General features: G+C 36.9%; 1 protein-coding gene across 1 annotated transcript in view; it reads right to left on the bottom strand.

The window, feature by feature from the left end:
- vps41 (VPS41 subunit of HOPS complex) overlaps positions 1-14,428 on the bottom strand; it is a 166,527-nt gene that overhangs the window by 38,422 nt on the left and 113,677 nt on the right. Inside the window, exons 11-16 of the mRNA XM_060824195.1 lie at positions 12,319-12,416; positions 9,070-9,199; positions 5,620-5,735; positions 5,445-5,501; positions 3,129-3,190; positions 2,962-3,043 (exon numbers count right to left, since the gene is read on the bottom strand). Of these exons, the coding sequence (XP_060680178.1) occupies positions 2,962-3,043; positions 3,129-3,190; positions 5,445-5,501; positions 5,620-5,735; positions 9,070-9,199; positions 12,319-12,416 (545 nt within the window). The remainder of the gene's footprint in view (positions 1-2,961; positions 3,044-3,128; positions 3,191-5,444; positions 5,502-5,619; positions 5,736-9,069; positions 9,200-12,318; positions 12,417-14,428) is intronic.

Below are 14,428 nucleotides of genomic sequence, written 5' to 3' on the forward strand. Positions count from 1 at the left end.
CAGCACTGCTTAGGTTTGCAGTACAGATTGCAGTCAAAGAACTTAATATTTACAAAGAGCTATCTAAAACTATATAATGTTCTTGTTGAAGATCCTGCAGCAATTTGTCTTCATTTCATGGAGATGAAACCCTCAAAAGATTCAAGGGATGTTGGTTAGTTTTTACACCACCAGTTTCAAACCCGTTTCAGACAAAAAAATTGTCCATAAATATTAAGTGAGCAGATTTTAGTCACTTATTCTTCATGGTTATGAATTTTTCAAAACTGTTGACTTTCCAAATCCCATTCTTTTATCTGTCTATGACATGGCACACAATGATGACTATAGCAATGAGCCGAGAAAGAACTCAATGTGCAGAAGTGTTTCCCAATAAACAGCCTTGTTTTTGGACAATAATATAGTTTTAATTTAATTTTATTTTCAGGATCATATTTTCAATCATTGAAAATGACATGTTTATCTTTAATCTATCTACGCTGAGTTGAATTAATTCTAACTGTCCATTCTGGTCTGTGTTTATGCAGATAGAGATGGTTACCATTGAACACAAGAGACTGGTTTGTTTGTTTAATCCAATTATTTATAAGATTGAGAATTGTAAGACTTTGCTGGGCAACAGTTCATTTGTATTCCCTTCAGCTTTCTTTCCTGCACTTCATGCATTTTTTATCTGGGAATTGTACATAGCCTAGGATTTTTTTCATTCTTTCATAGTGGGCGGAATCAATGGCAAGGCCAGCATTTGTTGTTCACCCCTAATTGGCTTCAAAAAAGTGGTAGTGGGCTACCTTCTTGAATTGCTGCAGTCCGTCTCCAGGATACAGTACTTTTAAGTTGATTCAGTCACAGGGAATGGACAGCAATACAGTTCTAAGTCAAGATGACTTATGGCTTAAAAGTATGTTGCAGGTGATGATGGCATTCCCACATATTTCTGCACTTGTCCTTCAAAACAGTAGAAGTTATGAGCTTGGAGAAAATGAGGACTGGAGATGCTGGATATCAGAATTGAGAGTCCGGTGCTGGAAAAGCACAGCAGGTCAGGTAGCATCCCAGGAGCAGGAGAATCGACGTGTCAGGCATCAGCCCTTCATCAGCAAATCTGATGAAGGGCTTTTGCCCAAAACAGCAATTTTCTTGCTCCTTGGATGCTGCCTGACCTGCTGCACTTTTCCAGAAGTTATGAGCTTGCAAAGGAGAATTGATGAGTTGTTGTAGATGGTACCAACTGCCACCATTGTGTCTCAGCGGTGAAGAAATTGAATGTTCAAGGAAGCCAGTTAAGGGAGCTGCTTTGTCTTGGATGGTGTCAAGCTTCTCAAATGTTAGTGGAGCTATAAGTGGAAGTTGACAGTACATTATTTTCCATCACTATGGGAGTAAGAAAGTGAGTTACTCATAACAATGTTCCCAGCTTTGAACCATGTAGCCATGGCATTTGTGGTTGTTCCAGTCATTAATTTCTGGAACTCCTTCCTTAAAAGCAGAGATGTACCCACAGTAGATGGACTGCAGTACTTCAAGATGGCATCCTTCTCAATGATATTAAAGGATTTGATGCAATTACTGTTGTTACTTCTGGTGCATTGCCTGGATTTAACCCTGGCACTTCCACATTTCCCATTTACATGCTCCTTGAAAAAAACAACATCCGTGTCCACATTTACACTGACAACACTTAGCCTTACTGCATCATCTATTCTCTCAAATCCTCCACTGTCTTTAATTTGCCTGAGATTCAGTCCTGAACAGCTATCTTCTTCAGGTAAACAGTGAGAAAACCAAAATCATGGTTTTCAGTCCCAGCTATGAGCTTTATTCCATATCCATTAACTTTATCTCATCTAATGTTGAATGCTGACTTTTCTGAACCACAGTATCATATTTGTTCCTGAGATGTGCTTCCGACTACACATGACTGCATTCTGCCTTACTGCATCTCCTCTTCATTATACTTAGCATATATAAAGGAGTTCGATTACGTCCAAGTTTATCTTTGCAGAACCACCCAAAATATTGATCAACCTTACGTTTTTGAAGATGCTGCCAAACTTGTTACATATTGTCAGCATTTGCCACCTTTCAGCTAAATAATTCACATAAAATGTGTCCTTTCAGACATTTTAAAAAAAAATGAAAAATATATCAGAACATTGTGGTTGAAAAATAACAAAGATGTATTTAACTTTTAATACTTGCACGTATGTATTTGTTGCTCAAATATCTGGTTTCATCTGCAGACTCTCTCAGAGAGTGAGGCAATGTCTTATAACCAGTGTTGCTTTCAGTAGAGCCCATACTGATACAAAAATCTTTGAAATGTTTCGTTTGATTATTTTTTTCTTTACCTGTACACAAGGAAGGAGGCTTCTGTGCACAGATTTCTTACAATCCAAGTTAATTTTATGTTGAAACTGGGCACAGGGAGAGTGAGCTGTTAGAGTCAGTGTGTAAATGTGCAACAGCGAAATCATGTCTTGATGTCCACACGTGGTAACATGTCCATGTGTGATGGTGCAATAAACCTACATGCTGATATCATCACCTGCCTGTGTTGCAGCAGCCAAGACAGCATGGAGAGCACTAACAGTGCAGAAACAATTTATAAAAGTGAGTTTTATGGTCAAACAGCCCCAAAACAATGTACCATTTTACATCCAACTGAGCTGCCTACTGTTGATGATCCAAACTACAGGAACCAACTGGAGAATATCAATATATAAGCAGTTTAAGGCTGAATACGCAGTGGGACAATGGATTAAACCTGTATTCTGATGCTCATTTCACTTCACAAGTTGCAATTTTAAAATTTGGCTTAAAGTCAAAAAAAGCAAATTATACAAAAAATAAAAATTTTAAGGAAAGTGGATTTTTCATAAACTCTGGTTTACAGAATTTTGTTACTATGATCATTACAATCCTAATAGAAATCACTACACCCATACGTGCTATACTTACTTTTAGTTGACCTATCTTTTTAAATCGGTACACTTCATTTTCCCAGAGATCCATGTTTTTGCCAAGAATCTTCTGGCATTTTCTAGGAGGCAAATGCAAACATTTAAAAATGATTTCACCTAAAATTCTCTTTGAAGTAACCTTTAAAATACACTAATGTGCATTACCTTGCAGCACCATGATAGTCTCCTTTGTCCACTAGATAGTTTACATAGGCTCTGCCAATATCCTACAAGACAAAGCCATAAAAAGTAACTATTTAATTCTTCACTGACACATTTCTGTGCAACATCTTCATCACTACCTGCTGTTGACAAACTGCTTGAATATTTTTGTAATTGCCTTCTCACAATTCTCTTCATGATTGCATCTTATGAACCCAGGAGCTAGTACAGTATTGGTAATGTCACTCATCTAGTCATCTAGAACAAGGCTAATACTCTGGGGACATGGGTTTGATCCTTGGCAGATGGTGAAGTTTGAATACAATTTTTAAAAATGTGAAATTAAAGGCAATCTAATGGAGACTGTGTAACCATTGTTGCGTGTCATAAAGTAAACATTTTAGTTCACTAATTAGGACACTCATGCCCTTTAGGAAAATAGATCTTCCATCCTTACTGGTTAGACCTACGCGTGACTCAAACTCACAGTAATGTGGTTGATTTTTACCTGCCCTCTGAAATGGCCTAGCAAAGCATTCATGTCAATGGCAATAAATCCCACGAATAAATATTAAGAAAAATAATCTTCAGCTGTGGCCTATTGGATTATAGTGGTCACAATGTGAGATTTGTTTAGGGAGGGGTAGTGGTGGGGGACTGGGAGTGTGTCAATTCACATGTGTTCTTTGCTCTTCTCCCATTTCCATAGGAATAGAAACAGGATGTTCAATCTCACAAGCCCATTCTACTGTTCAGTTAGAATGCAGCTACTTGGTCTTCGGCCCTATTTCTCAGCCTTTGTTCCATATCCATTGACATCCTTTCTTAATCAACAGCTGTCAACCTCTGCTATGAAACATTCAAAGGACATTGCTTCCATGGCCTTCTTGAGAAGGAGAATTCCAGTGTGAAAAAGTGCTTCTTGCTTTCGTTCATGAATGACCTGAAACATGTCCATTCATAATGTGCTATTCACTTAATAATAAACCTTAACTTTGTCCTTCAAATGCTGTGACAAATTCCAGTTGTAGCCAGAGTAGCACATAATGATTTCTCTTCTCACTTCTATACTATTATATCTGTTGTTTCCCAGCTTCCAGACTTTTATCACCAGTATTCCTCAAGGATCTATCCTTGGTTCCCTCCTATTTCTCATCAATATGCTGTCATTTGGCAATATTTAAAATGCAGTAGCTGCTAGAAACATTGAGCTCCATCTTATCGCTACCTCTTTCAATCCTACACTGTCTGTAAGTGATCAGATGTTTGTTCAACATAATAATGGCTCAGAGAAACTTCCACCCAACTAAATATTAAGAAATCTAAGTCATTGCCATTACAAACTCTTCTTGACAGTTAATCATCGACTCCATCCTCTAATCTTAGAAATTAGGGTCACGGTCTGAATTGGACTGTTTGCAACTTTATATTTGACCCCTAAATGAACTTCCAACTGTATAGCTGCATCATTAATGACATCAGGCGAAAGTGAGTACTGCACATACTGGAGATTAGAGTCAAGAGTGTGGTGCTGGAAAAGCACAGCAGATCAGGCAGCATCCGAGGAGCAGGAAAATTGACATTTTGGGCAAAAGCCCTTTATCAGGAATTCCTGATGAGGGGCTTTTGCCCAAAACATCGATTTTCCTGCTCCTCGGATTTTGCCTGACCTGCTGTGCTTTTCCAGCACCACAGTCTTGACTGTCATTAATGAGATCGCCTATTTCCTCTTCCATAACATCTGACAACTCCTCCCTGCCTTAGCTCATTCTGAAACCCTCATTTTGCCTTTGTTATCTTGAAATGATCTAATGTTGGCCTTCTACATTCTATCCTTCTTAAATCTGAGGTCACAGAAAACTTTACTGTCCAAATCCTAAATTCCATCGTGTCCTACTTACTTATTACTCATGTCCTCACTGACCTATAAATTCTCGTTCTGCTTTCATATCAGCCTGGCATGGCCTTGCTCGTATGTATATCTGACAACTTCCAGCCCTATAAGCTTCTGAGATTTACATGCTCCTGTAATTCTGACCTCCTGAGCATCCAAACTTTAAACTGCCCCATCATTGGTGCCCATCACATTAACTGCTGAAGTCCTAAATTCTGAAACTCCCCCTAAAAGCCTCCCAACCTCATGCTCGTCCTTATGTACGCTCCTTAAAAACTCTTTGACCAAAATTTTGTTGATGTGCTCCAATATCTTTTTAATTTGGCTTGGTGACAAATTTTGCTTTGAAAGTATCTTGGGATGTTCCACTATTTTAAAGGTGTGAATGCAAGTCATTGTTATTTACTGCCATGTGTTTAAGTTACCAATATATTATGTCTTTTTATATTCTTCTGGCTTATTTCAGCTGCCATCATAGCTTCCTAAAACATGGGATGAGAAAAGAAAAAATTATCAGCCTTCTGCAAATCCAGCAATAGAAAATATCTTTATCATAATGTGCATACAGCAGGAAAGAGGATAAAGGAAAAGAAAGCTTACTTCATATTTCTTTTTTCCAAGGAGCCATTCAATGTGGTCATCTTGATCTCGCTCCTTTGCCACTACAATATCTCGTGGACTAATGATATAAAACAGCGATTCACCATCAGAGTGTTCTGCATTACAGAAAGGGTGTTTTTCTTTGAAGTTAATCAGACACATTTATGAAAAAGGTTTCATAAGTCAAATATTATTTTTGAAGTGACAAATAATCACTGACATTTCGTTGCAAAACCAAACAAAGATCAACAATTGAATAAATATATGGATGAAAATGGAATAATATGGATTAGATGGGCTTCAGATTGGTTTCACAGGTCATTGCAACATCGGGGGTGGGTAGGGGGGCTGTACTGTGCTGTAATGTTCTACCTTCTATAATCCTGCATCCAACACAACAATACAGGAGAAAATATGACATGCTCAAAACCTGTGTCCTCACTATCTTTGCAAAATGTATCTGCATGACAAATATAAATCCAATCAATTACCACTAAATGAAGGATGGTGATTGTTTGAAATAGAACTGAAAACCTACAAATGAATAAGCAACAAGTAAGTCGGAAGATTACCCCGATAAAGAAACAGGCAATAATTGCATTAAGCAACAGGCAACGAAGAAGCATAATTGAAATCTCTCCAAATATTTATAAAATATTTTTGAATCATTGGCATCTAATATTAGTAAAGACAACACTTGTATCAGAACTGATATTTATTAATTCACAGAAAACGCTTTATAAATTGATTTCTAACATAGACCGTATGGATCCTGTTGTATCACAATCTTGTGTGTTCAATGGTGGTACTTTTGTCTGACTCATCAGATTGTAGTTTCTAACTCCATTCCAAAGACTTGAGTCCACAATCTGTGCTGATCCTGCAGTCAGAAGTTGCCTTGAGTGAGATGCTAAACTGAAAGTCTGTCTATGCTCTTCTGTCCAAATCCTCTCTAGACACAGAAGATCACATTTTGAAGAACAGCAAATTTAGTCCTGTCTAATACTTATCTCTCAACTGAGATCACAAAAATAAATCATGTCAATTAACTGTTTGTTATTTGTGAAAGCTTTACGCGTGCAATTTTCCTGCCTGAGAACAGTGATCAAATTCAAAATAATTTAATTTATGGTAAGGGCTTTTTAATTGTTTTAAAGGTTGTGAAAGGAGATATACAAATATTAACTTGTTCTCTCGATACGTGAGAAACTCGCAGAAAGACTGCGAATCACTTGCCAAGTTCACATTAAAATGAATTGAAATCACAAGTTTTTTTGTTATTGTTGTGGACTGATAAAAATAACTGCAGTGTTGTGCCCACTTTACACCATATACACAAGCCATTTAGTCTGCATGGCAGATAAATGTCCTGTTTTTGAATGTTGCCATTACAAAATTTATAACAACGCAGACACCTGCTCAGTCAAGAATTCCATCTCCTGCATTTGTTGAAGGTCAGTCTCTGGAATATTTTGAGCACTTTCCAGACATCAGCAGCCACCTCTCTGAAAAGGCCACCATTGACGGGGTGATCCAACACCTGATCACTTTCACCAGTTCAACCTGCTACAAATTATGGTAGCAAGTGTATGACAATAACGACTTGCACAAGTCAACAGAACTTTCAATGTACAGAACTGTGTTGTCATCACATGCCTGTATTGCAGTGATATCCAAACTGCGCATCAACGACAAATAAGAAATATTGTCATTGAGTAATAAAACACAGAAACAGACCCTTTGGTCCAACCAGTCCATGCTGAGTATAATCTCAAACTAAACTATTCCCACATGTCTACTCCTGGCACATATCTCTCCAAACATTTCCTTTCCAAAACTTATCCAAATAGTACCCACATCCACCACTTCCTCAGGAAGTTCATTTCACATGCGAACCACCATCTGTGTAAAAAAAAATTATCCTTCACGTCTTTTTTTAAATCTCTCTCTTCTCACCTTATAAATGTGCCCCCGTCCACTACCAATAACTGTATCTATACACCTTATTATTTTATAATCTCTATCAGGTCCTTCTTGAAGTCAGCTGTACAAGTATTCAGGAGGAATTCCTAGAAAGTCAATGATGAAGACTTTGTTTATGGCTAAAAAGTATTTTCCCCAAGTCCAGTTTTGCACAACTCTCACATGGCTAGAATTCCAAACAGTGACAAAGAAGCATGACATAAATGACATTAATTATAAGAAGAAGTTTGTTATTAATTGTTCACAATGCTGACAACTTGTCCATCAAGCTGCACCATGCTTTGAGTTCAAATGCCTTAATGATGAGGAAGAGGGACAGAAGAGAGCAAACAGAAGGAAGCAAATCCCACACTTTGGATCCCGCCAACTTGTAGGGCATCCTGTCCCAAGTGCCAAAGATTTAATGGTTAAGGATCAGTCTCTCCAGTTACACAAAGACACTTGGCAGAAATCCTGACCCTGAGTAGACATATCCTTGAATTGAGGAACAGTTGATGATGATGATGATAAGAACCCTGTCTTTTACTGGATCTGCATGATTAGATTTATCAGCTAACAATAAAATTATATTTACAAAGTCACATTTTGGGGAAAGAAAGAATTTGACATTACTCAAAATCTGAGGTGTAATCTGAACAGAAGTGTAAAAATTATTTATGGAAGTGTATACTTCTATACATAATGTGAAAGACATTGTACTTTATTCTTAAGAGTAACAATAAGATGGGATAAATATGTCAAATCAAACCCAATCCATTGGGAATATGAGTTCATGCTCCCTGACATATCTTTGGCTGGAAAATTGCTGGGAATGTGTACCCAACTCTGGAAAAGCACTCTTTATCACAGGCAGAAGCAGAAATTTACATAGTTACTCCATAAAGGTTTGATTAAGGGAAGTAGAACGAAGCAATAGCACTAATATATATAATAATATTGAGCACCAATGCTTTTAGAAATTAAACTCATTCAATTTCTTAGACAATCTCCCCTTCCAGGACTGCACATTCACATCTTCCAGTGGAGAGCATTAGATCAAAGTTAGAAGTAAGAACTCTGGCTGATGTTAGCGTCACAATACCAATTGTAGTCTCTCAAACAGGACCCGTGCTCAGACTAATAAATCAAACCTTGCACCTCATGGTCATCTGATTCAAAGTTATACCAGGCACTGAGCGACAGGCAGGTATATATTCATTCGCACTTGACCTGGTTATGTGATTGTTCTCAAACTTGGATATGACAATGGAATGGCAACAGGATGGAAGGCTGGTAATTATTTCAAAAAGCTTACTGATTTATGTGCTGATGACCACTTACAAATTAATGTGCAATTCAACACATTATTTGAACAATAAGGCTGATTGAAAACAAAAACTTAGCTTTTAAAGGCTACCTTGAAACTTGTTTTCCTATTTATCTTGCAGCAAAACATACCCCCCTAGTTAAACATTACCTATTTCTCACCTAAGCTGTAATCTCTGCATTCATTTTCTTGGAAACCTCTTACGGACAGAGCATCAGATGATATTTCCTCATACGAATCAGGCAAGTGATGAATTATGTCAAGGCGAGGTCTTGCACAGTGTTCTTTATCCTGTTTCACAAAGAAAGATTATCTAACTTTGCATTCTTCTAAACAGAGGAAAAATACTGTCCCATAATCTCTTACTTTCTTCTTCCAACACCTCTCTCATCAGTATTATGAAGTGTTTGATTAATTGTGCTTTTATAAAACAGAATGGAATCTTTTAGTCCATTTTTTAAACATTTTCTCATCATTTAACCATGAGAAACAAAAATGCCCTCCACTGGAAAATGGATTCCAATGACAGCGGAAATTGGTATATTATCCATGGTATTCCTATACATGAGCTCATGCCACAATTCTGCTCTAACAGATGATCATCACTAATTCTTTTTAACCATAATTAAACACCACCCCAACATTATCCGGCAAAGAAGAAAAACAAAGAACTGCGGATGCTAGAGATCTGAAATACACAAAAATAGAAATCATTGGAGAACACTAAAGAAGGGTCACTGGACTTGAAATGTTAACTCTGTTTCTTTCTCCATAGATGCTGCCAGTCTTGCTGAGTTTCTCAGCAATTTGCAGCTTAAAATGCAATGTTTCATTATTAGCTTGTAACTATAAAGCAAAGAATGTTCGATTTGTCAGGTGTGCTTGTTTTAGTTAAAGTCTGGCAGTATCTGGGCACAAAGAAACAGAGCTTATACTTCAAGTCCAGTATGACTTTTCTTCAGCATGGTGTTTGTATGTATGCTTTATTATATTTCAAATCATTAAATCTGTAAGAAGTGAATATATTGTAAAATGCATTTTTACTCCTTTAGTGTCATACAAAATCCTTTAAAACAAATTTACCAACTCATGACAAAATAATTCTTGTGAATAAATGCTTTTTCCCAGTAAATGTGTACAGGTATATTTACCTCTATATATTGCATATAGATATGTTAATTCTTAACTTCACACATGGTTCAGAAACAAGAACTGAATTAAATAGCAGGTCTATCCCTGAAGATTTATTTCTTTTACGATGGTCAAGTCAAAGCTTAAATTAATTACTGACCATCTGATTCCTTATCATCAAAGGATAATTGTATATGAGACAGTCCCCAAGGAATTCAAGTTTTGATCTTTCAAAAAGAAATTGATAGCAGTACAATATCCTGTGTAGCCATACCAGTTGACACTTTGCAGTTTGATGTACAAGCTCAAACACTGACAGTTTCTGTTAATGAATTGGATAGCTTCCAGGGGACAACCACATAACTGCAAATAACCACAATGATTAATGAGCTTCTGCGGGACAAAGTAAAAGACAAATTTCTTGGAGCATTTAATTAGGTAGGGAGAGAGTAGACACTTGAGCAGTGCTTGAAGGTGTGCATAAGGCAATCAAAGGCAATGGTTTAAAGGAGAATAATAAAGGTTAAATTATGAGAAGAGATTCAATAAGTGTGGCTTATCCACACTTGAGGGAGAGGTTTGATGCGTGAACTGATTCGTGTATTTAAATATTGAAATATTTTACTGGATACATACAGGAAAAAAATTCTCTGGTGGGAAAATCAAGAACAAAGTTATATAACTTAAAAATAAGACTATTTAGAAATGAAACCAGGTAACATTTTCAGTCAAAACTGAGAAATTTGAATGGAAAAACAGAACATACTGCAAGTACAAGCTTTCTCCATAAGTCTGAAGGTGCTTAGCAAATTGGAGCTTTCAAGCATTTTGTTTGAGAAGACAACAGGTGCCTAAATGAAGTTGAGGGTGCTGATCAGAGATGAATTAATTGAATTACAGTGTAGGTTTGAGGGGCTGAATGGCCTACTCCTGTCCTTACAGTTTTTCAAGACAGAGGATGTTTCAGCTTTGCAAAGAAACGTCAAGATAAACTATAAAGGATTACTCTCCAGTTCTACATCAGAAGATTTAAGATTTTCTTTCTTAATTAGCTAAACATAATGCCATAACCTTTTGTATACTAGTGGCTAATTCATAAGAGAAAAAGCATTGACTGATGATTACTACTGAATTGGAAACTGGGCTTCATACTGAGCCACTTTCAGTCTGCAACAAGAAGTATAATCTCTCACCCTCAAAGAAATGTCCTGATAGTTTCTGGTTTGTCACACAAGGCGTTTGAACCCTTTACTGAGGAAAGGTTTTTGAAATTGGTGACTTGAAGGTTTTGACGGCAGTATAGCTTTGATATTTTTAAAAGAGAACCAAAATAATTTTCCATTAAGATCCTTACAAAGATTTGAAACATAGAATTCGACAAAACAGGATATCATCTATAACTTAAACTTTATACTCTTTAAGGGCCTTAATATATAAACCTAAGTCACCTGCTGGTACACTGGCTTTGCCCACTGGATCAGTTAGACAGCCACCTAATTTTCAAAATATGTGCCCACATTAGGTTTCAACTACTGTTATTCAATTAATCTTATACTTGCCAAGCCATATCCTCAACTATGTCCTCCTACTATGGTAATTATGAGCCAACTCAACTAACCATCTGATGAAGGAACGGCACTCTGAAAGCTAGCATGCTTCCAATTAAACCTGTTGGACTTTAGCCTGGTGTTCTGTGATTTTTAACTTTGTTCATCCCAGTCCAACACCAGCATCTCCAAATCATGACTACTTTGTATGAGATTCTTTTGAACCCAAGTCTTTGATATAAATTAAGAAAAACAGAAGTTCTAATTCTGGAGCACTCCATTCAGCACATCATCTTCTCAACATTCAACATAGTCTCTAAAGCAAGTATACATGCCTTGCTCTTCAGCTTGTTTGTTAGCCATTTCCAAGTTTTTCTCTGAATCCCAGAACTCATTTGAAACGTGGTCATGAGCAACACTAGTGACCTGACAGAAGGGAGAAATGCTGTGCTGGAAGTTTGCATTTCAAAAATAAAAATGCTTCAGCACCAGCAATGCATTATTTAATATTGGAAACAAAGTATTTGTAATCAAAGCATTCATTCTGTTTTTCTCTCTCCAGATGCTGTTAGACTCGTTAAGTTCTCCCAACATTTGGTTTATATTTCAGATGTCCAGCATCCACAGTACTTTAATTTTAAGTCTTTCATTTTAATACTTCTTTAAAAAATGCACAATAGTAGGAGAGTCTTAATAAAAATATTCCTCCAACAGATTTAAATATTCCTTTACCGTTTGTTCCAACGACTCATTCACGTACATTAAGAGAACTAGACGCTCGCCAAGTGGTGCAAGTCCGCTAATGTGAAACTCTGACTCAAAGGCAGACACTGCAATGAAAAACATTACGTTACAGTTATTTTCTTAAAACTGCAGAAATGGAAAGTACCATTTGTTTATTTAAAATGTTTAATTTCATAATGAATACTGATATATTGTGTATATAGGAATGAGAGCCAAGTTCAAAATAATAGTGATGGACTCTCCAGTGAGGTTCTGTCTGTTAAAACAATTTTCTGTTGTGGTCCTAATCTCATACTTAGTAAGATCTCATCTCTTAAAAGTGCTGTAACATATGTAGTTTTATAAAGTTAAGCAAAACCCATTAAATCTGTAGTTCTGAAGAAGGGTCATTAGACCCGAAACATTAACACTGCTTTCACTCCACTGATGCTGCCAGACCTGCTGAGTTCAATTCAAACTTATTACAAAATATAGCCTGCAGACAGCACTGAAGTTACTCTGTCTGAAAATCTTCAAATGTATAATTCTAAAAAGGCATTTGTACCAGCTCCTTATTGTTGTAAAGCTAAATATATATGTTGTTTGATTTGTGGAGCTCCTTGAAGGACTATAGAATCATAGAGTCATAGAGATGTACAGCATGGAAACCTTCGATTCAACCTGTCCATGCCGACCAGATATCCCAATCCAATTTATATCCATCCAAAGCCTCTAAAATTGAGTTATTTTAAGTAATGTAAGTTACATTAGCAAATGCAGAAATCTATATTCTGTAAGCTAATAAAAGGATCACAATGAAAGGATTTGCTGGCTACAGTCACAGGGAAAGCAGTTTTACTATCTCAAAAGAGTTATGAATCTGTAGTTTCACTACTTATAAAGTATACCTTCAACATAACATTGCACAAGGACAAATAATAGTAAGAACAGTTTTTGGTGGTGTTTACATTTTTTGAAGGCTTGAGACAACACCAGCGATGCCCTTCAATTAGTGTTCCTCACAAAACTACCTCTATCAGGAGAACAGATAACAGGTCTCTAATTAAATATCATTAGGTGTCAATAGTTGTTATGAAGTTGACCATCACACTCGAATGGCAAGTGTTTCTTTTTTAGAAATCAAAGCAGTGAAGTTGATCCTATTAGTACAGGGTACATTGAGGCAGAGGACTGCTCATTTTAAAGCTACTAAAAGCTTGCTAAAAAGAAATTTGGTATTTTTATTTATTGTAGTGCATTGTTGGTAAAACAAACAAACTATAACCCAGGAATGAAGCTCACAAGCAGCTATGTTTCTCGTCCCACTGCAAGATTTTGAAAAAGACGTACAGCTCATTGTTGCAAGCAGGTCTATTTTAGAAAAGCTCGATTCATTTATTAACGCAACTCAATGATGTAGCATTCAGTTAGATGTCTTTTTTAAATCAACCTGTTCAGAGACTTCATGATACACCTCTGGAGCAGATAGTACCTGAATGTGAGCCACATCAACTGAGTGAGCAAGAGCTTGAAAGCATGTTCCTTATACCAAAGGCCAACCTTCATGCACCACAGATGGAGGGACAAAAAAATGATTCTACAACGTTTTCTTGTCATACTCAAGGGAATTGTAGCAGAGCGGAAAAATTTCAACATTATCATATAAACCTGAATAAAATCCAAAGATCTGCTTTTTTGAAGCAGCTTTTGGAGAATATACGAGGGAACAGGCAGTTCTGGATTTGGTGATTTGTCATGAGCCAGACCTGATTACGGTGAAGGGACCCAAAGGGGGAATGACCATAATACGACAGAATTCATCCTGCACTTTGACAGGCAAAAGCTGGAATCAGATGTAATTGTATTACAATCGACTAAAAGTAACTACAAAGTATGAGGGAAGAGGTGGCCAGAGCCGATTGGAAGACAAGGCAGGGAAGATGGGGGAACAGCAATGCCAAGAGTTTCCGGGGGCAATTTGGGAGGCATAGTAGAAATTAATTTCAAGGACGAAGGAAAGTAGTAAGGGCAAGTTGAGGTTAACCACGGCTGACAAGAGAAATCAGGGACAGCAAAAAGAAAAGGCAAAGAAAAAGCATACAATGTGGTGAAGACTAAT

The sequence above is a fragment of the Hemiscyllium ocellatum genome, chromosome 4 (assembly GCF_020745735.1).
Source record: "Hemiscyllium ocellatum isolate sHemOce1 chromosome 4, sHemOce1.pat.X.cur, whole genome shotgun sequence".
NCBI lineage: Eukaryota > Metazoa > Chordata > Chondrichthyes > Orectolobiformes > Hemiscylliidae > Hemiscyllium > Hemiscyllium ocellatum.